We start from the raw sequence: 26,560 nt of genomic DNA on the forward strand, positions 1-26,560 counted from the left end.
ATGTTCCATGTTCGTTGGAAAAGAATGTGTACTTTGCAGCTGTTGGGTGGAGTGTTGTATAGATATATGTGAGTTCAAATTGGCTGATTGTGACCTTTAGATCTTCTGGATCTTTGTTGAGTTTCTTTCTAGATGCTCTGTCCTTTACCAAGAGTGGTGTGTTGATGTCTCCTTCTATTATTGTGGAACTAGCAATTTCTCTTTTCAGTGCTATTACAGTATGTTTTATGTATTTTGGAGCCCTGCCAGTGGGTACATAGATATTTATTATGGTTATGTCTTCATGATTGATCATTTTTTTAGTCATTGTATAGTACCCTTCTTTGTCTTTTATGGTGGATTTCGTATTAAAGTCTATTTTATCTGAGATTAGTATTGTCACTCCCCCTTGTTTGCTTGTTTTTTTTTTTTTCATCCTTTGATTTTTAATAAATTTACGTCTTTGTTTCTAAGGTGTGCCTCTTATAGACATCATATCGATGGATACTGTTTTTTACCCATTCTGTCACTCTCTCTCTCCTTATGGGTGCATTTAGGCCGTTTATGTTCAGTATAATTATTGGTAGGTGTGAGTTTATTGCTGTCATTTTGTAGTGCTTTTTTTCATGGTGCTGATGTTTTCTTTGTTCCTCTTATTCTCCTGTGCTGAGTTCCTTTTTGTTTGTGGATTATTTTTTCATTTCTTTTGTTTTTGTAAATTTTGTTTTTACTGAGACTTTATGTTTTTGTTGTTTATTTTATTGAGCAGGTTTGTTAACTTTCTTTGTGGCTACCTTGAAATTTACCCATATCTTCCTAAGTTTGAAACAGTCTAGTCTGTTATCACTTGGTATTGCCTTGCCTTCCTCTCTATTAGAAAGGTCTATACCTATACCATTTATTCCTTCTTTTATTGTTCTGACATTGTTGTCATTTACAGATTACCATCACTGGTTCCCCGCTGTAAATCTTTTGGTTTTGAATAGTCCTTGAGAGTTCATGTCCTAGACTGATGTCTGGCTGGTGCAGTCTTGTGTTCTAGATTCAGGCTGTCGTCTGATATTGCTTGTTCTCAAACCGAAGGACTCTCTTTAATAATTCTTGTAAGTTTGGATTGGTTTTTACATATTTCCTTAATTTCTGTTTATCTGGAAATGTCCCAATTTCACCATCAGATTTGAATGAGAGTTTTGCAGGATATGTAATTCTTGGGTGGCCGTTTTTTTTTTTTCAAGGTTTTATATATGTTATCCCATTGCCTCTTGCCTGCATTTTCTGCGGAGTAATCAGAGCTTAGTCTTATTGTTTCCCCTCTGTATGTGACTTTTTGTTTTTTTCAAACTGCTCTCAGGATTCTTTCTTTGTCTTTGGTTTTAGCAAGTGTGATTATGATATGCCTTGGTGATTTTGTTCTGGAGTCTGTCCTATATGGGGTTTGTTGAGCTTCTTGGATGTCAGCTTTTCATCTTTCATGACACTAGGGAAGCTTTCTGTCAGCAGTTCTTTAATGATCCCTTCTGTGTTTTCCATTTTCTTCCCCTGTTCTGGAACTCCAATCGCTCACAAATTTTTGCTTTTGATTGTATCACATGTCATTCTGAGGGTTTCTTCATTTTTCTTCATTCTTGTTTTCTGATTTTTTTCTCAAGCAAAGTGGTATCCAAGTATTTGTCTTCAGTTTCTCTGATCCTGTCATGTATTGCTTCAAACCAGCTCCTCAGACCTTCTATGTCATTGTCCAATTCTGAAATCTTGTTGTTTATATTTTGGATTTCTAATTGTTGCTTTTGTATGACTTCTAGTTGTGAATTTATTTTGGCATTTTGTTCCTGTATTATTTTCCTGAATTCTTGCATTTTTTTGTCTGTATTTTCCATGAATTTGTCTATTTTTTCCTCATTTTTGTCTGCTTTTTGCTTCAATTCTTGGACAGCTCTGAAAATTAGAGATTTGAATTCACTATCAGGTAGTTCCAGTGCCTTTTCTCCTACTGGAAAGTCATCCGGTTTTTTATTTTGGATGCCTACTAGAACCATCCTGTCCTTTTTTTTTTTATATATGTTTTGATATTGTCTGCTGTCTTTGGGACATCCAGTAGTTATTTTCTTTGTTTATTGATTGTAGATTTGTTTGTTTTATGCTGTTTGTTTGTTTTATTTGGTTATGTCTGAGCAAGTAGGCTGTGCATTCTTTGTTTGCTCATCTGTGGGCACAATATTTTTCATCTCCTTGTCCAATGGGCAGAGCCAGTCACTCAGCTATGGTGCAGCAGGGCAGGTCCAGCTGAAGGGGAGGGGCTAGGATGGGTTGTTTGTGACATGTACTGGGGCAGACAAGGTGGGCTGGTTGTCAGTGCAGGGCAGGTTCTTGTAGGCCATGCCTGTGCTGCTTGGGGGTGTTCAGCACACAGTGCAGGTAGGCAGGAAGGAGGAGGGATGTTGTGATTTGTGGAGCTAGATTGGGTATGGGAATAAAGAGAGAGAGGAAAGACAAATAGGAGCCCCCCCACGAAAAAAAAAAGTGCTGAGGGAGCTTGCTGTCGGAGTGGATAGACTAGAAAGCGAGAATTGAAGAAAAACAAAAAGAAAAAATAAAACTAAACAAAAAGAAAAAATAAAACTAAACAAAAGGAAAAATATTAAAAATGCCTCCAGGGATCCCACCGATGCAGCTGTACAGACCAGGAAAGTGGCACAGTCTGGCCTGGCTAGAAGGGGTGGAGATGGCACACAGCACGAGGTTTTCAGGAGACAGGAAAAGAAGGTAAGTAGAAAGAGACGAGAAACCAAGAAATGAGGAAAAATAAATAGGAAAAAAGAGAAAACATACAAGCAAACAAAAAGAAAAAGAGGGGGAAGAAAGCCCCCAGGGATCCCACCAGCATGGCGGCATGGACCGGGGAAGCAGTTCCCCAGTTCAGCAGCACTTCACAGCCTGTCAAGAAGAAGCGAAGATGGCTCATAGAGTCAGGTGTTCAACAGAAAGGAGGGGGAGGGGAGGAGGTGAGAGGCAGGGAAGAAACCAAAAGAAGCCGAAGAAAGCAACACCAACAACAAAGAAATGGCACTGAAGAGCCAGCTGGTGTGGGTAGGGCAAATCTGCATGGCATGGAGCCAGCGCCTCCCCTGCTGCAGTTGCTTGGCCCACTGGGAAGTGGCAGATCAGCCTGCTGGGAAGCGGTGGAGACCAAGCAGAAGAAGGAAGGGTAAGGAGTGGGAAAGCATATATCACTGGTTACCAGGTGCTCTGTCTCCTGCTCAGAGCTCCGTGAATCTGCTTTCCCATGCTCCTTGTCCACCAATCTCTGACAGGAGTCCAAGGTGGCAAATCTCTGCTGCATTAGCTGATAGGGAACCTCTGCTCGTATCTCTCCTTGCTCTCTATTCTCTGTCAGTTTCTTATTCCATTTGGTTTTGGTTGAGTTATTTCCCTTTTCATTTGACACTTAGAGTTCCAGGATTGATGTTTGTCTCTGTTTTATTTAGTTTTTCAGGTCTTTGGTGTGAAGGATGACGTGGTACTTCTGTCTGTAGCACTATGTTGGCTTCACCTCTCCTAAAATATGTTCACTTCTTGTTGCCATATCTTAAGAATGGCCGGAGGTGTACCAAGAATGAGTGGTTCACCCTGGATCTAGATTTAGCCAATAGGAGAATGTATTGTCCATAAAGAATTTTAGAACTGTAATAAAACTAACTAAAGGTTGATCTGCTTTTTTATTACCACCATGCACCAGCAATTCTAAACACTATTAGTTGTAACATACTTTTCCCTGCCCTTGGTATGCTGCTGAGAAGCATATTAATCAATGTGAGTATCCAGAGGAGAGCAGTAAGATTGATGGAGAATCTAGAAACCATGTTCAATCAGCGGTGAAAGAACAGATGTTTAATATTAATAGACAGTGAAAGATTAAGAGGTTTCTTCATATATCTAAAGGCTGTCATGTAGGGAAGAAAGTTAGACTTTGTATATGTAATTCCAGATGCCATAACTGGGTAGAAGTTATAGGAAAATAGAATTTAGCATATTATAAAGAAAAAAGTTTTTAGTTGTTAGACCTATCTGTGGAATGGGGCTATTTCCCAAATTAGGGAGTTCTCTTTGGCTTAAAGATGTATAGTAAGAGCAGTAAGAACATCTAGCCAGGGATATGTAGAAAGACATCCTACTGTGAGTAGAGGATTGGGCAACGTGCCCTCCTAGGCTCTCCCAACCCTGTGATGCTGAGATCACAGTGTGCCCCATTATCAGTCATACTCATTGTCTCATCAGTCATACTCATGCCACTGGAGAGGTGGGGGGCGGGGGGAACCTATCATCTTGTTCATGTAAATACTCCATTATTCAAGTTATTGATACCTCTTTCCCTTTAAGTGTCAAATGCTTTTATTCAGTCATGGAGTAAAAAATGTTAATTAAATTAGTTCGTAATGTTACCAAATACTTGACAAGTTGAGACTGCACTTGTTCTAGGTATACATATCTCAGGTCAGATGTCATTCCGTTGATCATGCCTTTCCTAACCACCCAAATTAATTTAGCCCTTTCAGCCCTTTTCCCATCACCCTTTATCTTATTGTTCTATTTTCTTAACTGAAATTATCTTGTTTATTTTATTTAAATCATTTGTTCTCAGTCTTTCTCAATATTCAAATGTATTTTCCATGAGTGCAGAGCCCATGTCTATCTTTTTGTGCCACTGAATCTCAACTTTTTAGAATGATGTCTATTTTTTTGTATATGCTCCAAAAGCCTGTGTTGAATGAATGTGTAAAGGAGTACTAGCTGAAGTCCTCTCTTATTTTTTGACAGAATCATTCACAGAATCTACTTTTGGTCTCTGCCCATGTTATCACTTTGCTTTGCCCCATAATTTATATCTGTGTTTGGACCAAAGGTAGTTTGATAGTCTAGAAAAACATAATGAAATATATATCAAGGCCTAAATCTTGATTCTAGATCATGAGAGGTTAAGTTTTTGTCTTTTTGGGTATTGCTAAAGAGGCTCTTAGTAGAATAGAATAGTTTCATAGAAATGGGATTACTGGTCAAAGGCAGTGCATATTTTGAAGGTTTATGAGTTACTATATTTCCTTCCAGAAACATTGTACCAATTTACAGTCGATAAAGTGTGTATGATAATATTCTTGTATTCTTGCCATCTCTATTATCTTTTCTTTTAAAGATCTTCCAGTTTGACAGCCAAAAATTGGTATTTCATTTCTATAATTTTACTTTTTCATCACTGTTGAGAATAGGTTTTTTTTTTTTTATGTTTATTGCTTGTACGTTTTTATCAGTTACTAGGATGTGTACTTTGTTCATTTGTCAGTTGTGTCCATTTTCATTCACTGATTTCTAAGGGTTCTTTATAGACATGAGGAGAAATTGGCTGTCTATCTTATGTTATAAATCATGTTACCTTTTTATTGATGATTTTTTTTTTTTTTTGACAGGTTAAATTTTTAAGTAGTCACATCAGCCAACCTTTTTCCTTATGCCTGCCTCTCCCACTCTTCTTTTTATACTTCTGTTTCTTTTCTGGATTTATTTTTAACTTTCAACTCTTAATTCACTTGGAATTTAATTTGGTTTGCAGCATAACATAAATTTCTAGCTTTTTTCTTCCTTCTTCAAGTATGTAGACAGCTTTTCCAGGGACACATGAGAAACTCCTCTCCCTTCCAAAGTTTAAATGTCACCTTGATCACACACTAGGTTCTGTTTCTGGGTTTTCTGTTATTTTATTGATTCATGTGTCTATTCTTCCAGTACCATTTGTTTTTATTGTTATAGTCTTATGTATTTCAACATTATAAGGTTTACTTCCTCCTTATTACTTTTCTTTTTCCAAGTTTTCTTAGCTCGTCTTGCCTTTTTTTTTTTGGTACACAAGTTCAGTCCTTGCATTTTATGCATCTGGCATGGGAATAACGTGAATGGGCTCCAGGGGCTCTGAAGATCTTGAAATGTTATATAAGATTTGTGTGCATGTATGACTTGCTATATTTTTCTGTAGGGGAGTTTCAGGTCTTTTACGAGATTTTGTAAGGGACACTTAAACAAAAAAATTAGGAAACGCTGTAAGAGAGTTACTTTGTCATGATTAAAGAATCTTCCTGTTGAGATTTTGAATCTGTGGCGGATAATGACATCCTTCATAATATTTTGTCTCCACACCCAGGGACATGCTGATGTCTCTTCATTTAGTCAAGTTTCCTTTTATGCCCAACAGTACATTTTTGTAATTTTCTTCATATAAATCTTAAAGTATTTATTAGTGTAATGTGTTTTATATTTGCCAGTGGACCTGCAAACAAACTTTTGTTTAAAGAAAAATGGAAATTAGAAAGTGATACACAGAATATTCTAGATAATCCATAAAGTTTAAACTCCCCCTCGTCATCTCCTTGTTCTTTGAAAGTTCTTTAAACATATAAATAATTAAGAAGATAAGTAGTTAAAAAGTTACTATGGAAATACATTATTAGTTTTATTGTCAAAGTATTGTAAAATACATTATTAAAAAGCCTGACTCTGGGGTCTTTCTTAAGCATCATTCTTTTCCTTGTGTTTTTTGGGATTTTTTTATAGGCTTAAATGTTGTTCTAAAACAGAACATTTTTATAATTTATTTTGGTGAAGCATGACCATAACAAATATCATTTTAGAACTATACATTGCATAATCTTGAACATTTTCATGTAAGAAGGCACTGAGGAGATTTTATTTTTTATGGAAGTACAACTCTTAAGTAACAGTGACTGTTTTCAATGGGATAGCTCCAGACCACATTTGCTTATTTCCCACGCTCTAGTTTTCTGATGTCCCAACCTTTAACTATAGAGGTCAGAATGACATTTTAGGGCTCTAGATTTGAATCTCATAATATTAAAATAAATATTATTCAGCTTATCAAAAAGACTAGTTTTTTTAAAGATTTTTTAAGATTAAATACAAAATATATCAATTTTTCATGTTTCATATCATATTCATTTTTAACTTCTTATTTTGAAACTGCAGACTTACAAAAATGCTAAGAATCGTATAAAGAATTTTCATTTACCCTTAAGTTAGATTCTTCTTATGTAGAAATTTGCCACATTTGCTTTTTTGCTTGAAATATTTGAGAATGAGTTTGTAGACATGATGCACCTTTACCACTAAGTACTTTAGTATGTATTTCTTAAAAACAAAGACATTTATCCAAATCAAGAAATAAACATGGATAAAACAGTATTGTCTAATCTACAGCCATTCAGCTTTGGTCATGTGCTCCACCAATTTTCTCTCTAGAAAAGGAACCCCACCCCAGTCTAGGATCTAGTCCCAGAATCATATATTACATTTGGTTGTCTTGTCTCTTTACTCCTTTAATGTGAAACAGTTCCTCGGTCTTTCGTTCTCTCTGTCTTTCCTGGTCTTCAGTTTTGAAGAGTAGAGGACAGTGTTTTTTTGTTTTGTTCTGTTTTTGTAGACTACCTCTCAATCTGGCTTTATCTAGTGGAAACCCTGGTGGCGTAGCGGTTAAGTGCTACGGCTGCTAACCAAGAGGTCGGCAGTTTGAATCCATCAGGCGCTCCTTGGAAACTCTATGGGACAGTTCTACTCTGTCCTGTAGGATTGCTATGAGTCAGAATCGACTGGACAGCAGTGGGTTTGGTTTTTGGTTTTGGATGGTTCTTCAGGATTAGATTTAAACTATGCTGTGATCATGGTGGGAGACATATTTTCCCATTACTGATGATAATATTAACTGTGATCACGTGTTTAAGGTGGTAATGAGTCACACTGAATGCAATATTAACTGTGATCACGTGTTTAAGGTGGTAATGAGTCACACTGAATGCAATATTAACTGTGATCACGTGTTTAAGGTGGTAATGAGTCACACTGAATGCTTACTTAGCATAGTTCCTACATGCGGTAGATAATAGATACTCTTTGGCTAACGGATTTGTTTTTGTTGGTTGGTTGGTTAGTTGATTGGCTGAATTGATGTGGATTGTCCATTTATAGAAATTTGGCCATTTCAAATATTTCACTCCATTAGTTTTATTTTGAGCTCAACACTCTTTAAAAATCACTTATTGCCCACTTACCAAATTGATATAATTTTAGTATGGTTCTCTAAACATGGTTCTCAGAGACTGGTAGTCTGGGCATATCACTGATGGGTTTACTGTTTTGTTGCTTTACCCTGTCAGCTTGATTTTACTTTTCCCTCTTTCAAACGTGTTATTTTTAAATGACCTGAAATGTGGCACCCGTGAGTCTGTTCTAATAGTAGCAATAATAGTAATAATTCCTCATATCATTATTTTACTTTTTTGTAATATCATTTCAACATTTTGGAGTAATTTTAAGTTTTTATTTCTGTGTTGCAATTTGTGGAACTGAGGCTTAGAGAGTTCAAATACCCACTATTGTAAAGCTGCCAATGGATGAGCTAGATCTAGAATTCAAGTTCTCTCCTAATTCAGTGTTCTCTCTCTCACAGCATCTGCCCTATTGCTGTAGTATTATTAGTGCCTATCTGCCAGGAATGTATTTGTAATACCGTAAAAAGAAAATATCTTACATCATTTTGCTCTACCAAGCCAAATTTCATATGTTTAACTAATGGCGCCATCGTATTTTGAAACTTTCTCACCGCCAATATATCTTTTTTTATATTCTCTTTTAACAGTTGTTTTTTTCTCTGGCACCATCTACTGAAGATACTCAGAAAGCTTTGGGGACATAAAGGATGATTTACTTTTTTCAAAGGAAAACTCTCTTTCTGTTTTTCTCCCTTTACCTTTGTCTTTCAGTTATACCTGCCGCCACTTGCGGAGATATGTTTATGTGTTGGACAAACTGTATTTCCCCCACTCCCACTGTTCTACACTTCAGCGTTGCTTCTCGACCCTCAGTGACAATGGAGAGGAACTCTTGTCTTTAACTTGCTCTCACATTCTCAGATCCTATGCTTCCAGGTTATTAACCTCTGCTGTCCACTTACTGCATGCTGCATGCTGCGTATGACTGACGATTTGCATGTTTTAGTGGGACACGTGGCACTTAAATGGCTAAAGGGAATGTTTGTATTTGAAATGATATGTGGTAATACTTTAAAATAATGGCTGGGATTTGTTTCTTTACAAATGTCATCCTAAGTACTTTATATTATGTTTTGTGGGAGAGAGGAAAGCTTTCAGCCTCGTGGTTGTCGTGTAAACTTGCTGGAACTTTTCTATATTTTGTTCCATTTGGAAATGATTTAATTTATAGTAGTTGGAGTGCTCTGTCTTATTTGTCTGTGGAATAGACTCTACAGTGGCTGTTAATTACAGATGGATTTTGAATTCTCTTTCCTGCTCTGCAAGCACATCTGAGAGCTAGCTAGCTGCAGGACTCCATACGTGTCTGATAGAGGCATATTTAGTTGAGCAGGTTGAATTGTATGCGAAAGTAGATATTATGCTATTGGAGTTTTGTATTCCTTACTCATTTTATTTACATACTTATAAAATCAGCAAGTTGCAGTGTGTCATGGATGAATGTAGATTAAACATAATGATGGTGGGAGTAATAAGAAAGAGAAGTCATCGATCGCAAATATCAGAGAAAAGCAGCACCTGCTGTTTAGTGTGTATCGTGTGCCAAAAGAGGTGCAGTATGACATTACTGCTTTGTACTTTGCAGTTGACATTTTTAACACACATTTTCTGTAAGTCAGAGATGATTAATACCAGCACTATACCGTTGGCGAGATATGATAATTTAGGGCAATGTCTTTACTGCCAAATGATGTAGAGAAATAAAGAAAACGCTCCATGACACTCTTAACCAGAAAATGGAAGACATTTAGAATAAAACAAGAGTTTTTGAGGTGAAGAAGCATACAAAAGCTTCAGACTACATAGAGCATCTAAGTGAAAACAGTTTGGTTATTAAGAAAGGGGGACTGTGTGGCAACTAAATTGACAGAGCCTTTTCTTGATAGCAGAAAACTTTTACAGTCTGATGATGTCTATGAGGATCTTATTGAGTCAGTATAGGTATAAAAAAATATAAAAGTATAGATCTATAGATGTATATAAATATTTTATATAGATATAAAAGTATAGGTATAAGATATTTAAAAAGTCAGGGATAGAAAAGCAAGTGAAAATAATAGAATAAATTGTTAAGTATATAATAAAGATAATATTTTATCAAACGAAAGCCAATAACTTTCTATTGCCTTATGTAGAGTGAGTATCAGGTAAGTCTTAGGAATTGGACACAGAGCTTGTCTGGCTGCAGGGAATGGGCGACAGCTGGATCATGGAACCTCTTAAATGGGCAGTGTAGTTGACCTTGCCCTTATTTACTTTGTTTCTCCTGTTTTTTTTTTTTTTCTTTGCATGTATCTTTGTATCACATCTGTCCTACTAGGCTGTAAGCCTCCTAGACTAGACACAATTATCTTATTCATTGTGATACATCATATGGTCCCTAACTTCATGTCTGGCCCATTGTTAACCCTCATTAATACTGTTTGCAGCAGGTTTTACCATTTGCCAGATGTGACAGAGGCCACTGTCTGCTTCCTCCTGAGTCATCCATCTGACAGGAGTAGATAGAAGGGATAAAGACACATCAACTGGAAAGATAAAAGGAAGTGAAGGGAAAACAAGAAAGACAAAGTAGGGAGGAAGTGAAGGAAAAACAAGAAAGACAAAGTAGGGAGGAAGTGAAGGAAAAACAAGAAAGACAAAGTAGGGAGGAAGTGAAGGAAAAACAAGAAAGACAAAGTAGGGAGGAAGCAACGTAAAAGAGAGCAGAGAGAAGATGGGGGCACCATGTACCAGAAACAGTGGGCAATTCCTGATCCCCCTTCACCTGGTTTCAGCAGAGTTAAATAGACACTCAATGCCCAAGTCGTTACAGAGTTTCTTTTATATTTTCCATTTCCCCTTTTAGCACCTTTCCTAGAACCCTTTTGTTACTTACTCACTTTGGTTTCTTTCACTTCCCCAGGTGGTGGTTTTGTACTCCCAACTAACATTTAAGGTACTAACCCACTGAAGAATATGTATATATATAAACCAAACCCAGTGCCATCGAGTCGATTCCGACTCATATATATATGTATATCCAATACAAAGTTCTACTGAGTACTAAAAAGCCTTTAGAACCTGTCTATACTGACATGTCAGGCCCTGGTAGGCCCAGATAGGTAGTTGAGGAGACATTCTGAGGCCAGGGGAACTTTATAGCATCTTTCAGATGCTGCCCCCTATAAGGCTATCCCCTTTCCCATCTTCTTATTACCTCATTCCGGGGCTGTTGCACCAGATGTACTGTCTCTTGACCTCCAGTTCTACCGGGCTTTTTCCTTTTTTTCTGAACAGCAGAGAAGAAATAATAATGTATTAATACAGTGTAGTAGTCAGGGACATGGGCTCCAGAGTCAAGGCCCCTCCCTCCCTGACTGTTAATCCCAGACCCACCACTTGCAATCTGGGACACTGTACAGGACACTGTTCCATTCAAGGCCGACCTCGGGCTGTGGGTGTGATTTGCATAAAAAGGGATATCTGGTTAGCGTCGCATACCACGTTTATTTGCAAGTAACTAACATCCTGCATATATAGTGACACATGGGAAGGTCCCTGCAGTTGAGAAATGTTCTTTCAACAGAACTACATTATGTAGAAGGTTAAACCAAGCCAGATGTCTTTATGGAGCAATCACAGACTCAGTTCACAAACTCAAATAGGTTTTGGTTTGTGGGATGTTTAAAATGTAGCTCTGTTCTTAGAGAGAAATATAAACTTCTTCCTTTAAAAAGGTCTTTACCTTCATGTAACATGAATTACTGCTATAGAGAGAAATCTCAGTCATCCTAATGCAGCCTTCTTCCCAATGTAAGAATTCTTTTTTCGGCATCCCTGAGAGAGTGTTTCCAGGTACTCGCTGCCTCACGAGGCAGCAGAGGCCTTATTATTTCATTGTTAGAAAGGTTGTCTTCTGTTCAGTCTGCCTGCCAGTGACTCTCATATCTTGGCTCTAGTTCTCTGCTGGAAAGAAGCACAAGTACCAACTTCGCCACTTGGGAGAATCTCTCAGATTTTTAGAAATACCTGTGATGACTTCCCTTCATCTTTTTTTTTCTTTTTTCCAGCTTAAATACCCTAGTTACATCAACCATTTCTGACAACAGATGATTTTTAGATTATTCAGTTTTCTCCTTGTCTTCCTGGTTGATCTGTATCTGTCAGCACCCATCATAAAATTTGGCATCCAGAATTGGATGTAGTATTTCAGTTGTACTTTATAATTTTGGGCTTTATAACTTAAAATTATATTTTATTAATTTGACCTAAGTACAGTCATTTTTAAAAAACAAGCATACTTTGGCTCGTGTAAAATCATATACATCTCCCTATCTAGTACATTTTGCAACTGAGTAACTTGTACTTAAATATTTGAACATAATTGCAGGGCCTTACATTTATTCTTACTTCAATGTAATGTATTCATTTTGTCCCATTTTTCAGAACAGGTAGCTTCTTCTTTTCACCCCTGGAAGTATTCAGATCAGCTCTCAAATTGCCCGCCTTAGATTTGACTTGTATAGAAATCAAATTGAGAACTTTGAGTGAGCACTTGAGAATTCTAATTCATTGTTAGTAACCACATGAAGTCTAATGTTTTGACTCCTTAGAACTTTATGTCCAATTCTAAGTTTTACTTTCTTAGATTTCAAGGTGGAGTGATGAATAAGTTTTGAGAAACCTGTGAAGTAAGAAAACACCTATTTCCGTTATTTTAAAGTGACTTTATACTGACGTGACATATTCAGCTGATGTCAAAACTGCAAATGTTAATGTTGAACTGGGTCTGAGACAAGGAGAAACCAAGGGGAAGATGAGTGTTGAGATGACCCTGTTGGGGCAGCACCATTCATTCTGAATGACTGTTAACTCAGAGGTTTAGTCTGTTGCTGCCTGATGCTAGAATGCTAGAAATTTATGTTACACTGCAAATCAAACTAAATTCTACATTAGTTAGAGCTGAATGTTGAAAATGAATCCGAAAAGAACCAGAAGAATAAAAGGGGGAGTGGGAGAGGTAAGCATAAGGAAGAAGATTGGTCGATATGACTATGTAAAAATTATAAACATAAAAAAAAAATCATCTCACGCCAACAAGCCTGGCATTAATCCAAAAAATACAAAATAATAAATGTTGGAGAGGTTGTGGAGGGACTGGAACACTTGCACACTGCTGGTGGGAATATAAAATGGTACAACCACTCTGGAAATCAGTTGGCACTTCCTTAGAAAGCTAGAAATAGAACTACCGTATGACTGAGCAATCCCACTCCTTGCAATATGTCCTAGAGAAGTAAGAGCTGTCACACGAACAGATATATGCACACCCGTGTTCATTGCAGCACTGTTCACAATAGGAAAAAGATGGAAGCAATCAAGGTGCCCATCAATGGATGAATGGATAAATAAATTATGGCATATTCACACAATGGAATACTATGCATCGATAAAGAACAATGATGAATCTGTGAAACATTTCATAACGTAGCGGAATCTGGAAGGCATTATGCTGAGCGAAATTAGTTGCAAAAGGACAGATATTGTATGAGACCACCATTATAAGAACTCAAGAAATAGTTTAAACAGAGAAGAAAATATTCTTTGATGGTTATAAGAAGAGAGAGCAAGGGAGGCACGGAGAGGGAGATTCACTAATTAGATAGTAGACAAGCACTAATTTTGGTGAAGGGGGAAGGACGACACAATACAGGAGAGGTCGGCACAACTGGACTAAACCAAAAGCAAAGAAGTTTCCTGAATAAACCGAACGCTTCAAAGGCCAGCATAGCAGGGGCAGGGGTTTCAGGACCATGGTTTCAGGGGACATCTAGGTCAATTCGCATAATAAAATCTATTAAGAAAACATTCTGCATCTCATTTTGGAGAGTGGTGTCTGGGGTCTTAAACACCAGCAAGTGGCCATCTAAGATGCAACAATTGGTCTCAACCCACCTGGAGCAAAGGAGAATGAAGAACACCAAAGACACAGGGCAGGTACAAGCCCAAGAGTCAGAATGGGCCACATAAATCAGAGACTACATCATCCTGAGACCAGAAGAACTAGATGGTGCCCGGCTACAACCTATGATTGCCATGACAGGAAGCACAACAGAGAATCCCTGAAGGAGCAGGAGAGCAGTGGGATGCAGACCCCAGATTCGCGTAAAAAGACCAGACTTAATAGTCTCACTGAGACTAGAGGGACCTCGGAGGTCATGGTCCCCAGATCTTCTGTTAGCCCAAGACAGGAACCATTCCCAAAGCCAACTCTTCAGACAGGGATTGGACTGGACTGTAAGAAAGAAAACGATACTGGTGAGGAGTGGGCTTCTTGGATCAGGTAGACACATGAGACTATGTACGCAGCTCCTGTTTGGAGGGGAGATGTGAAGGCTGAAGGGGACAGAGCTGGCTGAATGGACACGGAAACATAGGGTGGAGAAAAGGAATATGCTGTCGCCTTAGGGGGAGAGCAACTAGGAGTATGTAGCAAGATGTATATAAGGTTTTGTATGAGAGACTGACTTGATTTGTCAACTTTCACTTAAAGCACAATAACAATATAAAAAGAAAAAAATCAGAATTAAAAGGTAACATGATTTATAACATAAGATAGACAGCCAATTTCTCCTCACGTCTATAAAGAGCTCTTAGAAATCAGTAAGTGAAAATGAAGGACACAATTGACAAATGAACAAAGTACACGTGGTAGCAACTGATAAAATGTACAATCAATAAACATTTAAAAAACAGTTTTCTCAATAGTGACAAAAATAAATTTACAAAAGTGAAATACCAATGTATGTTTTTGTTTTGTTCTATTTTCTTTATTGTGTATGTGTGCAGTTTTCTGTAGGTAGCTGGGTTTTATTTAGTGATTTTGAGCGTGAATGTGACACAGTCAAAGCCTGCTTCATCTGAAGATTGTAGTACGGTTGGTGAATTAGAGAGGCTAGAACCCAAATGTAGGTAACAGAACCAACACAGAGACGACTTGATTGTGGCAGTGGAGACAAAAAAAGAAGGAACTGGTGGAAGTGATTTTTGAAGGAAAAAAAAAAATTCAAGAGGACATAAATACTGAAATGGTATAGAACTATTGCCATCGAGTCATTTCTGACTCATAGTAACCCTATAGGACGGAGCAGAACTGGCCCATAGGGTTTCCAGGGAATGGCTAGTGGATTTGAACTGCTGATCTTTTGGTTAGCAGCCAAGCTCTCACTATCAGTAGGGACTCTAACGTTACTTCTGTGCACGTTAGTTAATTCTTCTCAGTCAGCATTGCAGGTATGCCTAAATCTTCTCTGTGGCTTTTTGTTTTGTTTTGTGTTTTTTTTTTTAACTATGCTTTAAGTGAAAGTTTACAGAGCAAATGAGTTTCTCATTCAAACTTTTATGCACAGATTGTTTCATGACATTGGTTGCAATCCACACAGTGTGTCAGCGCTCTACCTCTTTCAGCCTGTTTCCGTTCATCCAGTTTTCCTATCACTTCCAGCCTTCTTGTTCTTGTCTTTGCTTTTGGGCAGGTGTCGCCCATTTGGTCTTGTATACTTGTTCCTCATGTGTGTTATTGTTTATTTTATAGGCCTGTCTAATATTTGACTGAAAGGTGAACTTCGGCAGTAGCTTCAGTTCTGAGTTAGAAGGGTGTCCAGGGGCCATAATCTCAGGCATTCCTCCACTCTCTGTCAGACCAGTAAGTCTGTTCTTTTTTGTGAATTTGGATTTTGTTCTATATTTTTTTCCCTGCACTGTTGGAGACGCTCTATTGTGATCCCTGTCAAAGCGGTTGGTAGTGGTAGCAGGGCACCATCTAATTCTTCTGGTCTCAGGCTGGTGGAGGCTGTGGTTCATATGGTCCATTAGTCCTTTGGACTAATATTTTCCTCGTGTCTTTGGTTTTCTTCATTCTCCTTTGTTCCGAACAAGATGGGACCAATAGATGTTATCTTAGATGGCCATTCGCAAGCTTTTAAGACCCCAGATGCTGCTCATCAAAGTAGAACGTAGAACATTTTCTTTATGATCTATGTTGTGCCAGTTGACCTAGGTGTCTCCCAAGACCATGGTCCCCAGCCCTCAGCCCTAGTAACTCAGTCCCTCAAGGTGTTTAGATGTGTCTAGGAAGCTTCTATGACTGTGCCGCCTTTGTGCTCTATTATATATATATATAAATATACATGCTGTACGTATAAATATGTATGTATAAATATCCACAGCCTAACCTATATGTATGTACATGGATATATTCCTATACACCCTCCTTCCGCTATTCAGCATACATATCTGCTTGTAAGTTATTATTTGTTTTTACTGTTATGTAGGTTTGTATATGCTACAGTATTTCCTGTGATTGCCTTTTTTTTTTTTTTTCCCTTCCCTTGTGTTCCTCTCAGTGTCTTCCTTTGCCTTGGTCAAGTTGTGCTGACTTCCCCTATATTATGTATTGTCTTTCTCTTCACCAAAGTTAAAACACGTGTCTACTATCTAGTTAGCGATTTGTCTTCCGCACCCCTCCTTTCCCTCGTAACCATCAAAAATTGTTTTTATCCTCTGTGTAAACCTTTTCTTGGAGTTTTATAATAGTGGTGTCATTCAATATTTGTCCTTTTGTGATTGACTTACTTCACACAGCATAATGCCTTCCAGATTCATTCATGTCCTGAGATGTTTCCAGGATTTATCATTGTTCTTTATCATTGCTCATATTTGTCAGAATGGCTTGGGGGCAGTGTCTGACCTCCTCCAACCCCACAAGGGGGAAGGAGAACCAAGATCAACAGCCCAAGGCAGATTCCTATGAGGAGGAGGTCAGACACGCCTCTTCCTGGCCATCTTTACCAAGTCTGACACCAGTTGTCCCTCACACAACACTCTCTACGTCTCTGCTGGGTTCTGTGATTCATTGCAGTGACCACACAGAACTCAAAACCGTAGTCACGATTATGGGGTTTATTATAAGGCAAGTAACAGTTATAATTCAGGCTCAGGAATACTCAGGATACAGTTTTTTCATCAGGACAGCCTTTTCCTAGCTGTGCTCGAAGACACGCCTCTCCCTGGCCCTCAGCCTCTGCCCACAGACACTCAGCTTTCTCTCTTCCTGCTGCTGGATCTCTGCTTTGGGATCTCTGCTGCTGGTCTCTCTGCCCTTGGTGGTGGTGGGCTCCTCCCCTCTGCTCTGGAATTGGCTCTCTTTGAAGGCAAAACTGACCAGTCCCCTTGGTAGGCCACAATTACCCTGTCACACAGTCACCTAGGTGGGAGTTACAAGACCATGGCTAGAAAGGCCACACACAAAAGTAATTGATTTCACTGCAGCATTCCATTGTGTGTATATACATAATTTGTTTATCCATTCATCTGTTGATGGGCACTTAGGTTGTCTCCATCTTTTTGCTGTTGCGAATAATGCTGCAGTGAACATGGTGTGCATATGTCTATTCATGTGACGGCTCTAATTTCTGTAGAATATATTCCCAGGAGTAAGATTGTTAGATCATATGGTATTTCTATTTCTAGCTTTTTTAAGGAAGCACCATGTCGTTTTCCATAATGGTTGTGTGGCTTATGTTTTATACTATAAGATTGTGCTAAAACCCACTGCCGTCGAGTCGATTACCAACTAAGATTGTGCTAGAGATATTTTTATCACTGACAGTAAATTTTAGAAGCTTTGTATAATCCGGTGAAAGGTAGATTTTTCTAGAGTAAAGGCTTTTTAAACTTTACAAACATTTCACAATTTGTTTTAAAATATTAAAGATATGGCATTATGCTGAGTACGTCAATCACAAAAGGTCAAATACTATATGAGACCACTACTATAAAAGCACATGAAAATGTTTCTACATAGAAAGAAACAATCTTCGATGGTTACCAGGGAGGGAAAAACACTAACGAGGTAGTAGATAAGTGGTAATTTTGATGAAAGGTAAGACAGTACACGATACTGGAGAGGTCAGCACAGCTTGACCAAGGCAAAGTCATAGACACATCCACATGCCCAGAGGGGCCGAGCTACTGGGCTGAGGGCCAGGGACCGTGGTCTCGGGGAACATCCAGCTCAATTGACATAACATAGTATATAAAGAAAATGTTCTACATCCGACTGTGGTGGGTAGCATCTGGGGTCTTAAAAGCCTGCAAGTGGCCATCTAAGGTATACATCTACTGGTCCCATCTCTATCAGAGCAAAGGAAAATGACGAAAACCAAAAACACAAGGGAAAGATTAGTCCAAAGGACTAATGGACCACAACTACCACAACCTCCACCAGACTCAGCCCAGAACAGCTAGATGGTGCCCAGTTACCATCACTGACCTTTCTAACAGGGATCACAATAGAGGGTCCCAGACAAAGCAGGAGAAAAATAAGAACAAAATTCAAATTTATACACACACACACACAAAACCAGGCTTGCTGGACTGACAGAGACTGAAGAAACTCCAAGAATATGGCCCCCAGACACCCTTTTAACTCAGTTCTGAAGTCAACTCCTGAGGTTTTCCCTTCAGCCAAAGGTTATACACTATAGGGTCGCTGTGAGTCAGAATCGACTCAATGGCAACAGGATTTGTTTTGGTTTTTTTATAGGGCCAGCAATAACACACGTGAGGAGTGTGCTTTATAGTTCAATCATGTGTATGAAACTAATGGGCACTGCAGCTCAAAAGCAAACATGAGAAGGTAAGAAGGGACAGGAAAACTGATCAAATGGAGGCAGGGAATCCATGCTGGAGAAGGAGAGAGTGTTGACATATCTTGGGGTTGACAGCCAGTGTCACGAAACAATTTGTGTGTTAACTGTTTAATGTAGAAACTAACTTGCTCTGTAAACTTTCACCTAAAGCACAATTTAAAATGAATAAATAAATAAAGATATGGTATAATACCCAACCCTAGATTATTTTCCAATAGTAAATTGCATTTGTAAGATAAAGTATGGTGGAAAATAGTAGATTTCTGTAAAGAAATATGCTAGAAATACCTACCAAAAGTCATTAAAATGTTAATATCATGGAATTTATTCTAAGTGAAGAATTTAACCTAAGGAAAGAATTATTTTTTGGAACAAAATAAGGAAATGGTCAAGTAAATTATATCCTGTCAACTCCATGGAATATAATGAAGTATAAAATACTATAAAGAAAAAAAGTAAAAATACGGAATACATTTTGATAGAATGTTAAGTAAAAAAGAATATAAAATTATATCTTGCTATTAAAACAGCTATATAAAATTACATGCATATGGACAAAAGCTAGATAACAAATAATAATTGTGCAGCACTAGTAAAAAATATATGACATTTCTTTTTTATAATTTTAGATGCTATTTTTAGGAATTTCAAAAAATTATACAAATTTAAATTATAAAATTTCCCCTCCCTTACTTATCCTTCCTCCTGCCCCAAGGTAAATGTACGTCTTTAGCTTTGCTTTTCTTTCCTTTTCCCATCAATATCATGTCATCTCATTTTATTATTTGGCAAAGAACTGCAATGGTTTCTGGGAATAGATAGTAATTACCCAATCTATGATCATAGAAAATTTCCCCCATGGTTTACTTTAAAATTTTAGAATTCACTTTTTTGAGGGGGAGGGAGGAATGCAGCTTTTCTTTTTAACTGCATGGGCTTATAATTCTGAGTAAGCATATTAAATCATTTCTGTATCTAAATTATAACAATCTCAAATTTAGGATTATTTTTACCCACTTGGCATGTCTTTTATACTGTGGTTTTAAAAAAAATTACATATGGTACCATTTTTATTGATTTCAAAGGATTGCATCTTTAGTGTAAACCAAAGACAGTGTTCTAAAGAATTTTCTTTAAAGAGTTTTTGAAAATTGCTGGAACAGCCTCATCATAGGATACCAATCACTAAATCTGTAATGAATAAAGATTTGAAGCCATAGTAATAATTTTTCATGTATACAATACTGTCTTAATAATTCTGTTGTGGCTGTGTGCTTTATTGATTTCTGGGCCATTCTGTGGCATGAAATGAAATGTATTATCCCACTTAAACCATTATGGTTTCCTTTCGAATTACATACTCACTACTTGATCCTGTCGTCAAGCATATTTCATTTTCTATAATGTGTTCAGTTTTAGAGATTTATTATTTTAATACTCAATGCAGTATAAGTCAAAGTAGGGCAGGTAATTTTGATGAAAGAAGTTGGTAAGAAAAAAAAGTTATTATTTTTTTTCTTTAAACTCACTATCCTAACTTATGGCAGCTAACCAAATGGTCAGCAGTTCAAATCCACCAGTCGCTCCTTGGAACCCTACGGGGCAGTACTACTCTGTCCTATGGAGTTGGTATGAGTTGGAATCCATTTGACAATAGTAGGTTTGGTTTTTGGTTTTGGCATTCTAGCTTAGTATTTTTTCGGTTTTGGGATTTTGATTTTAAAGAAATTATAGTAATGAATTGTTGCTGAGTGTTCTGAAGAAGAGTGGAGGGCAAGCTTGACATGCTAAGCACGATCTCTATTGATTTCACCGCTGAGATAGATAGCTTTGCTCCCCTCCCTTCTACTGCTTCTGTAACAGTACACTCTCAGTTTTTTCTCCACCCTTTTGACCATTTCTTCATAACCTCTGCTGTTTTAAGTATTAGCATTCCTGAAGGCCTGTACCTAAAGCTCTCCTCTCTTTTCACTTAAACTCTTGCCTTAGGCATTTTCATCGATTTCTATGACTTTACATGTCATCCATATGCCCCATTGCTCCCCGAATTTATAACTCCATTGAGCTTCTGAGCTCCAGTCCATTTTCAACTGCCTTACTGTTAACATCACCATTCACACCCCTAGCATGCTGCTACTCCCAGGTGAACTCTTGAGCTTTCTCCATAAACCCTTTCTTCCTGTGGCCTCCTCCGTCTCAGTAAATGGCGTCTACATCCATTAGGTTGCTCATGCCTATCACGCGAGAACCAGTGGCATTTTCTTTCTCTCACCTCCCTACATCCAGGCTCACTTTTGTGCGTTTCAGTTCTATATCCAAAATATAAACGAGTACGTCCTCTGTTCTCCGCCCCCACTGCCAGCCACCCTAGCTCAAACCAGCCTGTCTATGAATGTCTTCCGTAGGCTATTAAAAACCCTCCTTATCTGGTTTCTCCTCCTCCAGTCTCATCACCCCCACTCCTACGCCCATCACCAGTTCCTGATCAGGCAGGCAGAAAGGTCTTCATACAGTTTAAATCAGATTCTTTGTCTCCCTTGCTCAAAACCCTTTAGTGGCTTCCCTTTGCCCTTTGGTTGGTTTAATTCTCTCGCCACGCCAATTGTCTTTCCTTTTCCAGGAAGGACGTCTGGAGCCCTTTTCCATCTCAGGGCTTTTCATATGCTCTTTCCTGTGTAGAGTGCTCTTTTTCCCATTCTGTATTGCCTGCATCTGTCATGTTGTCAGACAGATCTTTCCTGATCACCCAGTCCATTGTTACACTTAATACTGTATTTTCTCTTATGTATGCTTCCTTTTTCTCTTTATCTCTCTCTCAGAGTACACAGTAAGCTCCATGAGGGCAGAAAACGTGTTTTTTTTTTTTAACCACTGATCCCCTGTAAAAAAAAAAAACAAACCCCTTGCCATCAAGTTGATTGTGATTTATAGTGACTTTTTATAGGACAAAGTAGAAGAGCCCCATAGGGTTTCCCAAGGAGAGACTGGTGGATTCGAACTGCTGACCTTTTGATTAGCAGTCCAGCTCTTAATTACTACGCCACCAGGGTCCCCACTAGTCCCCAGTGCCTAATATATTTGGGTACTCAGTAGGTCTCTACCTTTGCTGTATGAATGAATTAGTTTAGTTTATTGAAATTAACTTTTTATAGACTTGCCCATTCTAATTATAACCACTTCTTGAGAGATTACCTTGGCCAGAAGCATTAAAATGTCAATCCTATTACAGTGCTACTACATCTTTAAAATAGCAGTCACGATCGTAGTGTATCATTAGATAATGGAGTATTCTGTTACAGTTGTCTGGATATATTGTTTTCAGAGATCTACAGTAAAACTGCCTGGCAGGACAAGGCTCCTTAGCTCTTCTCTAATATATGGAATTGCATTGCTTTTTCTGTCAGTTAAATATTTTACAAATTTCTCAGTTTTTGGACCATCAAGGCAATATCAATATACTTTAAAAGATGTCTCATAAAAATGCAGAAAAAGCGTTTTATCTGATGGCTCTAGCTAAGTAGAAGAAACTCAGAGAAAAAAACAAAAATAATTTTGCCCCTTGAAATTTTAGCATGACACTGGAAAATTATTTGAAACCAGAGTAGTCCTAATAGGTTTTACCCAAAAAAAAAAAAAAAAGGTTTTTTTTTTTTAGCAGAAATAAATTATTTTGGCTTAATACTATGGCATAATAGCAGCAAAATAAACTTCCAGAAACATAAGAAATAAGAAAATAGATCACTACATGTATTAAAAATTTTATTAACTTTCTTATTAAAATTACCTAGTAAAGAAGCAAATTTATATACTATACTTATGTGGAAAGGCTCAGAAAAAATATTTTCAACATATCACTTATAAGAATATTGGTAAGATGTGTTGAAGACCTACAGTAACAATAAAACTCACCTAAAATAAATGTTAGACTCGCCTGCCATGGTGATCTATATTAAAATGTCACTGAGTTGTATTGCACAATTTATTATCCAAATGGAAGAACTTAAATTAATAACTAAAATATAACAAAAGATACTAACAAATTGTGAACCTGTGAGACAAATGTCATGAAATTTTTGGCACATAGAAGCAAAGTAAGAAAGAACTGATAAAATCTTAGGAAAAAACAAATGAAATTCATGTTTGATCTAAAAAATGGGAGTAGGTCTTTTTCCCCTAGAAATACCTCTAGGTGTAGGTACTCAAGTCTTAGCTGATGTACCTGTGGTTGTATAGGTGTAGGGTGTATAGGTATAACCAGAGTTCCTGAAGATAGATGCTGTAAATAACAAATTAAAATTTCCCGTGCAATTTAGACTATGTATATGGAGGATTTGGAGTGGATGCAAAATTCTCCAAATTGGATGCTATTCCCCTAGGACTGCCATTTGCAGGGAATTTCACGTACGTATTCAGACATGTGGACTCGCGTAACTGCTTTTTATAGAAATATTCTTGGTTACTAAATGTCTAACAGACTTAAAACATACAGGGTTTCCCGTATATGGAAGAAAAGTGATTCCACCCACTCTCCATGGCTTGGCACGTCACGATGCCAGCCCTTACATTTATTTGACTTCCAGAATTTAAATAGGCAGTGATGTAAATCAGAAGTTAATGTTTCACCTACTGGCCCTAAGTAACTAAATCATCATGTTCCTGATGAGAAAGCTAAATCCTTTGTAATTTGGCTACAGAGTAGGGATGGCATTCGTTCTAGTCCTATTCTTTAAGTTAAGTTGACAACAAAATGATTTATTCCTATGTTACAAAAAATGAGGAAGGAGAGGAGAATACAGAGAAGTTAAATGGTTTGGCAACAATCACAACAAGCTGGAAGTAGAATCCAAGTCTCTCTGGCGTCCCTGCTCTGATCAAAGTTTCACCGTATTGAATGTTCACAGCGTCATACAGGGAGGTGAATGCATCTCACCACACGTATGCCTGATGTAATTATTCCCAAAAGATAGCTGCTTCTGTGTCTTTTTTAATTTCATGTTTTGGTATCTTTCATTTCAGCTCTTTTCTGTTACATTCTGAAATCTCTGTCTTACAAATTTGAGCTGGAATGGGAATTGAAGAGTTATTTTCTTTGGCATTTTTCCGTTTATTGATCTTATAGTGATCTTATATTGATCTTACACTGGAATCAGATGTGTTCCAAGAGGTCTCTTGTTTTGCACAACAATTCTAAAAACTAGCTGTCTGTAAAAGGCAGTTCATTAAAAATTAATTTTTAAATGAACTTTGGATGTATTCTATAGATTTTTTTAATAGGCTGGGTATTAGAGAGAGCACACATACAAAATATTTTCTTTGTACTGGTGATAATAGCTAGTGTTTACTGAGCTCTTACTCTGTACCAGACACTGCTGTAATTATTAACAATACTTTAATCCTCACAGCAACTCTAAGATAGGTAATATTATTATTCCCATTATATGGATGAGGAAACTGATATACAGAGAGACCAAGTAACTTGCTAGAAGATGGTAAAGTCAGTATTGAAACCGAAACATTCTGGCTGTAGAAGCCACCCTTTTAACCTTATACTGCCTCCCAGGAAACCTTTTTACAATAGTGTGGTTTTATTAGGTAACTTTGCCCTTGAAATCTTTTCAACCCATCTTAAAGCCATTACAAATCTAATTATTGGGCAATTGTACATTTTAATTATATTTGTCTGAATTCTCGAAAACTTCTTCTATTCTCTATCCACTCACAGTTTCACTTGTAAATAGTTTGCAAAACTGATTGCAATTCAGAATTGAAGTATAGACTATAGAAATGTAAGAAACTCAAAACGGTATTCATTCTTAGTCCTCTAAATTCTATATGGACCATTTAGTCTGGCTTCTGCTCTCCAAACCTGAAGAAGATCCCATTTTCCAAAGCCGTTATTCCTTAAAAATTTTTTCATCGTGTTGTAATCTAAATGTCTGAGTTTGGTTTTAATTTTTAATATAGGCTTCTTTTTTTGGTCTTCTCAAACTGATAGTGAATACATGCTATTCTCAAATGGTTTTTAACCAGATCTCATAAAATAAGCATTTATAAGCAGATTTGCAATGAAACCCAAAAGATAAGTTTTGCTTTCTATTTAACACCGGGCAGAAATAAAAAAAAAAATTAGCAACTGAATATAATTTATAATGATGACTAATACTCCTATAGCTCCCTTGCCATTCTTCTGTTTAGTGACTAACAGTTGAATATTCTTCTAACTTTAAAGAAACAAGCAGAAGCTTTCCTGAAGATTTGGAAACCCTGGTGGCATAGTGGTTAAGTGCTACGGCTGCTAGCCAAAAGGTCGGCAGTTTGAATCCACCAGGCGCTCCTTGGAAACTCTACAGGGCAGTTCTACTCTGTCCTGTAGGGTCGCTATGAGTTGGAATCGACTCGATGGCAGTGGGTTTGGTTTGGGTTTGGGTTCCTGAAGATTTAGTCTAATTGGAAGTGTACTTACTATTCATGTAGGTATACAGGTAGCATTTTTATAGACTTTAAAAATGTTGGTTACGTTTAAGTTCAGCTTGTTGCACTTCATGTTGATTCTCTTAATTTCCTTTCCTGTCTGCATTTATTTTCAAGTAGCACACACTGTAAGTCACTAGGAAGTTCAAGTGCCTCTTATTTGTGGCAATAGATATTTTAAGAATTCCGTATATGCTTTCTGCAGCCTAGCATGCAGTGGTTGTGGGATTGTAAATCTGGTCAGAGACAGCAATTTGTGTCTGGTTAACGTGGTTAACTCTCTAGTATTTATGAAATACCCTCCAGTTCTAAATTTCTAAGTTACTTTTAAAGATAGCAATAGAGCTATACAGTGATATTTTCTGTAGAAAGTTAAAAAAAAAAAAAAGGGTTAACAAGTTAATCTAAAAGAATTGAATAAAAAGGGCACGATTTACCTAGGTATTTCTGCGTGTTCACTGAGAAAAGCATGTTTGGGGAACACTTTTCATAGCTTAACTGATTGTACAATGGCCTCTGAATTCCTCTGACTGTCCCTAAATAGTCAAGTCAGAGAGTGTCACTGGGGGTTAAATACCCAGCAGTTAAACGGTGCACAGTCCTCTGCTCTGTGGCTATTCTGTTCTCGCTCTTTCCATGTCTTACATGACAGTATATTAATGTAGTACCCAAGCTGTGAAGACAATGTGTTTTGACAGTCTAGTTTAAAGGGAAAACAAGAGCTTCAGGTTTTATTAGTTTTTTTAACGTTCCTTCTCAAAAGTCACTGTCACTTGATTTCTGCGTCTGGCATGAAACAGCAAACATAAGTATCCGGACTACCAAGTTTTGCATAACATATGATGTGGCTATTGCAAGAGTTTGTGGTATTTCCTGTTACCAGGGGTGTTTAGGGAAATTTTATTTTACCCCCACTGTCTGGTTTTCTGGAAACCCTAGTGGCGTAGTGGTTAAGTGCTACGGTTGTGAACCAAAAGGTCGGCAGTTTGAATCCACCGGGTGCTCCTTGGAAGCTCTACAGGGTAGTTCTACTCAGTCCTGTAAGGTTGCTGTGAGTCGGAGTCGACTCGATGGCAACAGGTTTGGGTTTTTTTTTGTTTGTTTGCTTTGTCTGGTTTTCTAGCCCCTCCCTTCCTCTTGTGAATATAATAATGATAATAACCTGTTTATACATTGAATCTGTATACATTAACAGCTTGAGGTTTCACTGAAAGATGACCCCCTTGAGCTCGAATCATGGGATAAACTAAGAGGCACTGACTGTAAAGTTGCCAGTGTAACTCACGCATGCCCATGACTTTTGGATTGACC

The 26,560-nt window shown here is 37.7% G+C and overlaps 1 protein-coding gene and 1 long non-coding RNA gene across 9 annotated transcripts in view; one reads left to right on the forward strand and one right to left on the reverse strand.

The window, feature by feature from the left end:
* Positions 1-26,560, forward strand: part of DYM (dymeclin) — a 358,557-nt gene that overhangs the window by 197,259 nt on the left and 134,738 nt on the right. Inside the window, exon 14 of one of the 8 annotated variants that reach the window (XM_023543799.2) lies at positions 8,796-8,960. The exons of the other annotated variants lie outside the window; for them this stretch is intronic. Within the exon in view, the coding sequence (XP_023399567.1) occupies positions 8,796-8,960 (165 nt within the window). The remainder of the gene's footprint in view (positions 1-8,795; positions 8,961-26,560) is intronic. 8 annotated transcript variants of the gene reach the window in all.
* LOC135232854 (uncharacterized) lies at positions 389-11,563 on the reverse strand. The gene is made up of 2 exons (XR_010323453.1): positions 11,463-11,563; positions 389-11,355 (listed from the first exon to the last, which is right to left on the reverse strand). It is a non-coding gene; the product is annotated as an uncharacterized LOC135232854 (long non-coding RNA).

The sequence above is a fragment of the Loxodonta africana genome, chromosome 11 (genome assembly GCF_030014295.1).
Source record: "Loxodonta africana isolate mLoxAfr1 chromosome 11, mLoxAfr1.hap2, whole genome shotgun sequence".
Lineage (NCBI taxonomy): Eukaryota > Metazoa > Chordata > Mammalia > Proboscidea > Elephantidae > Loxodonta > Loxodonta africana.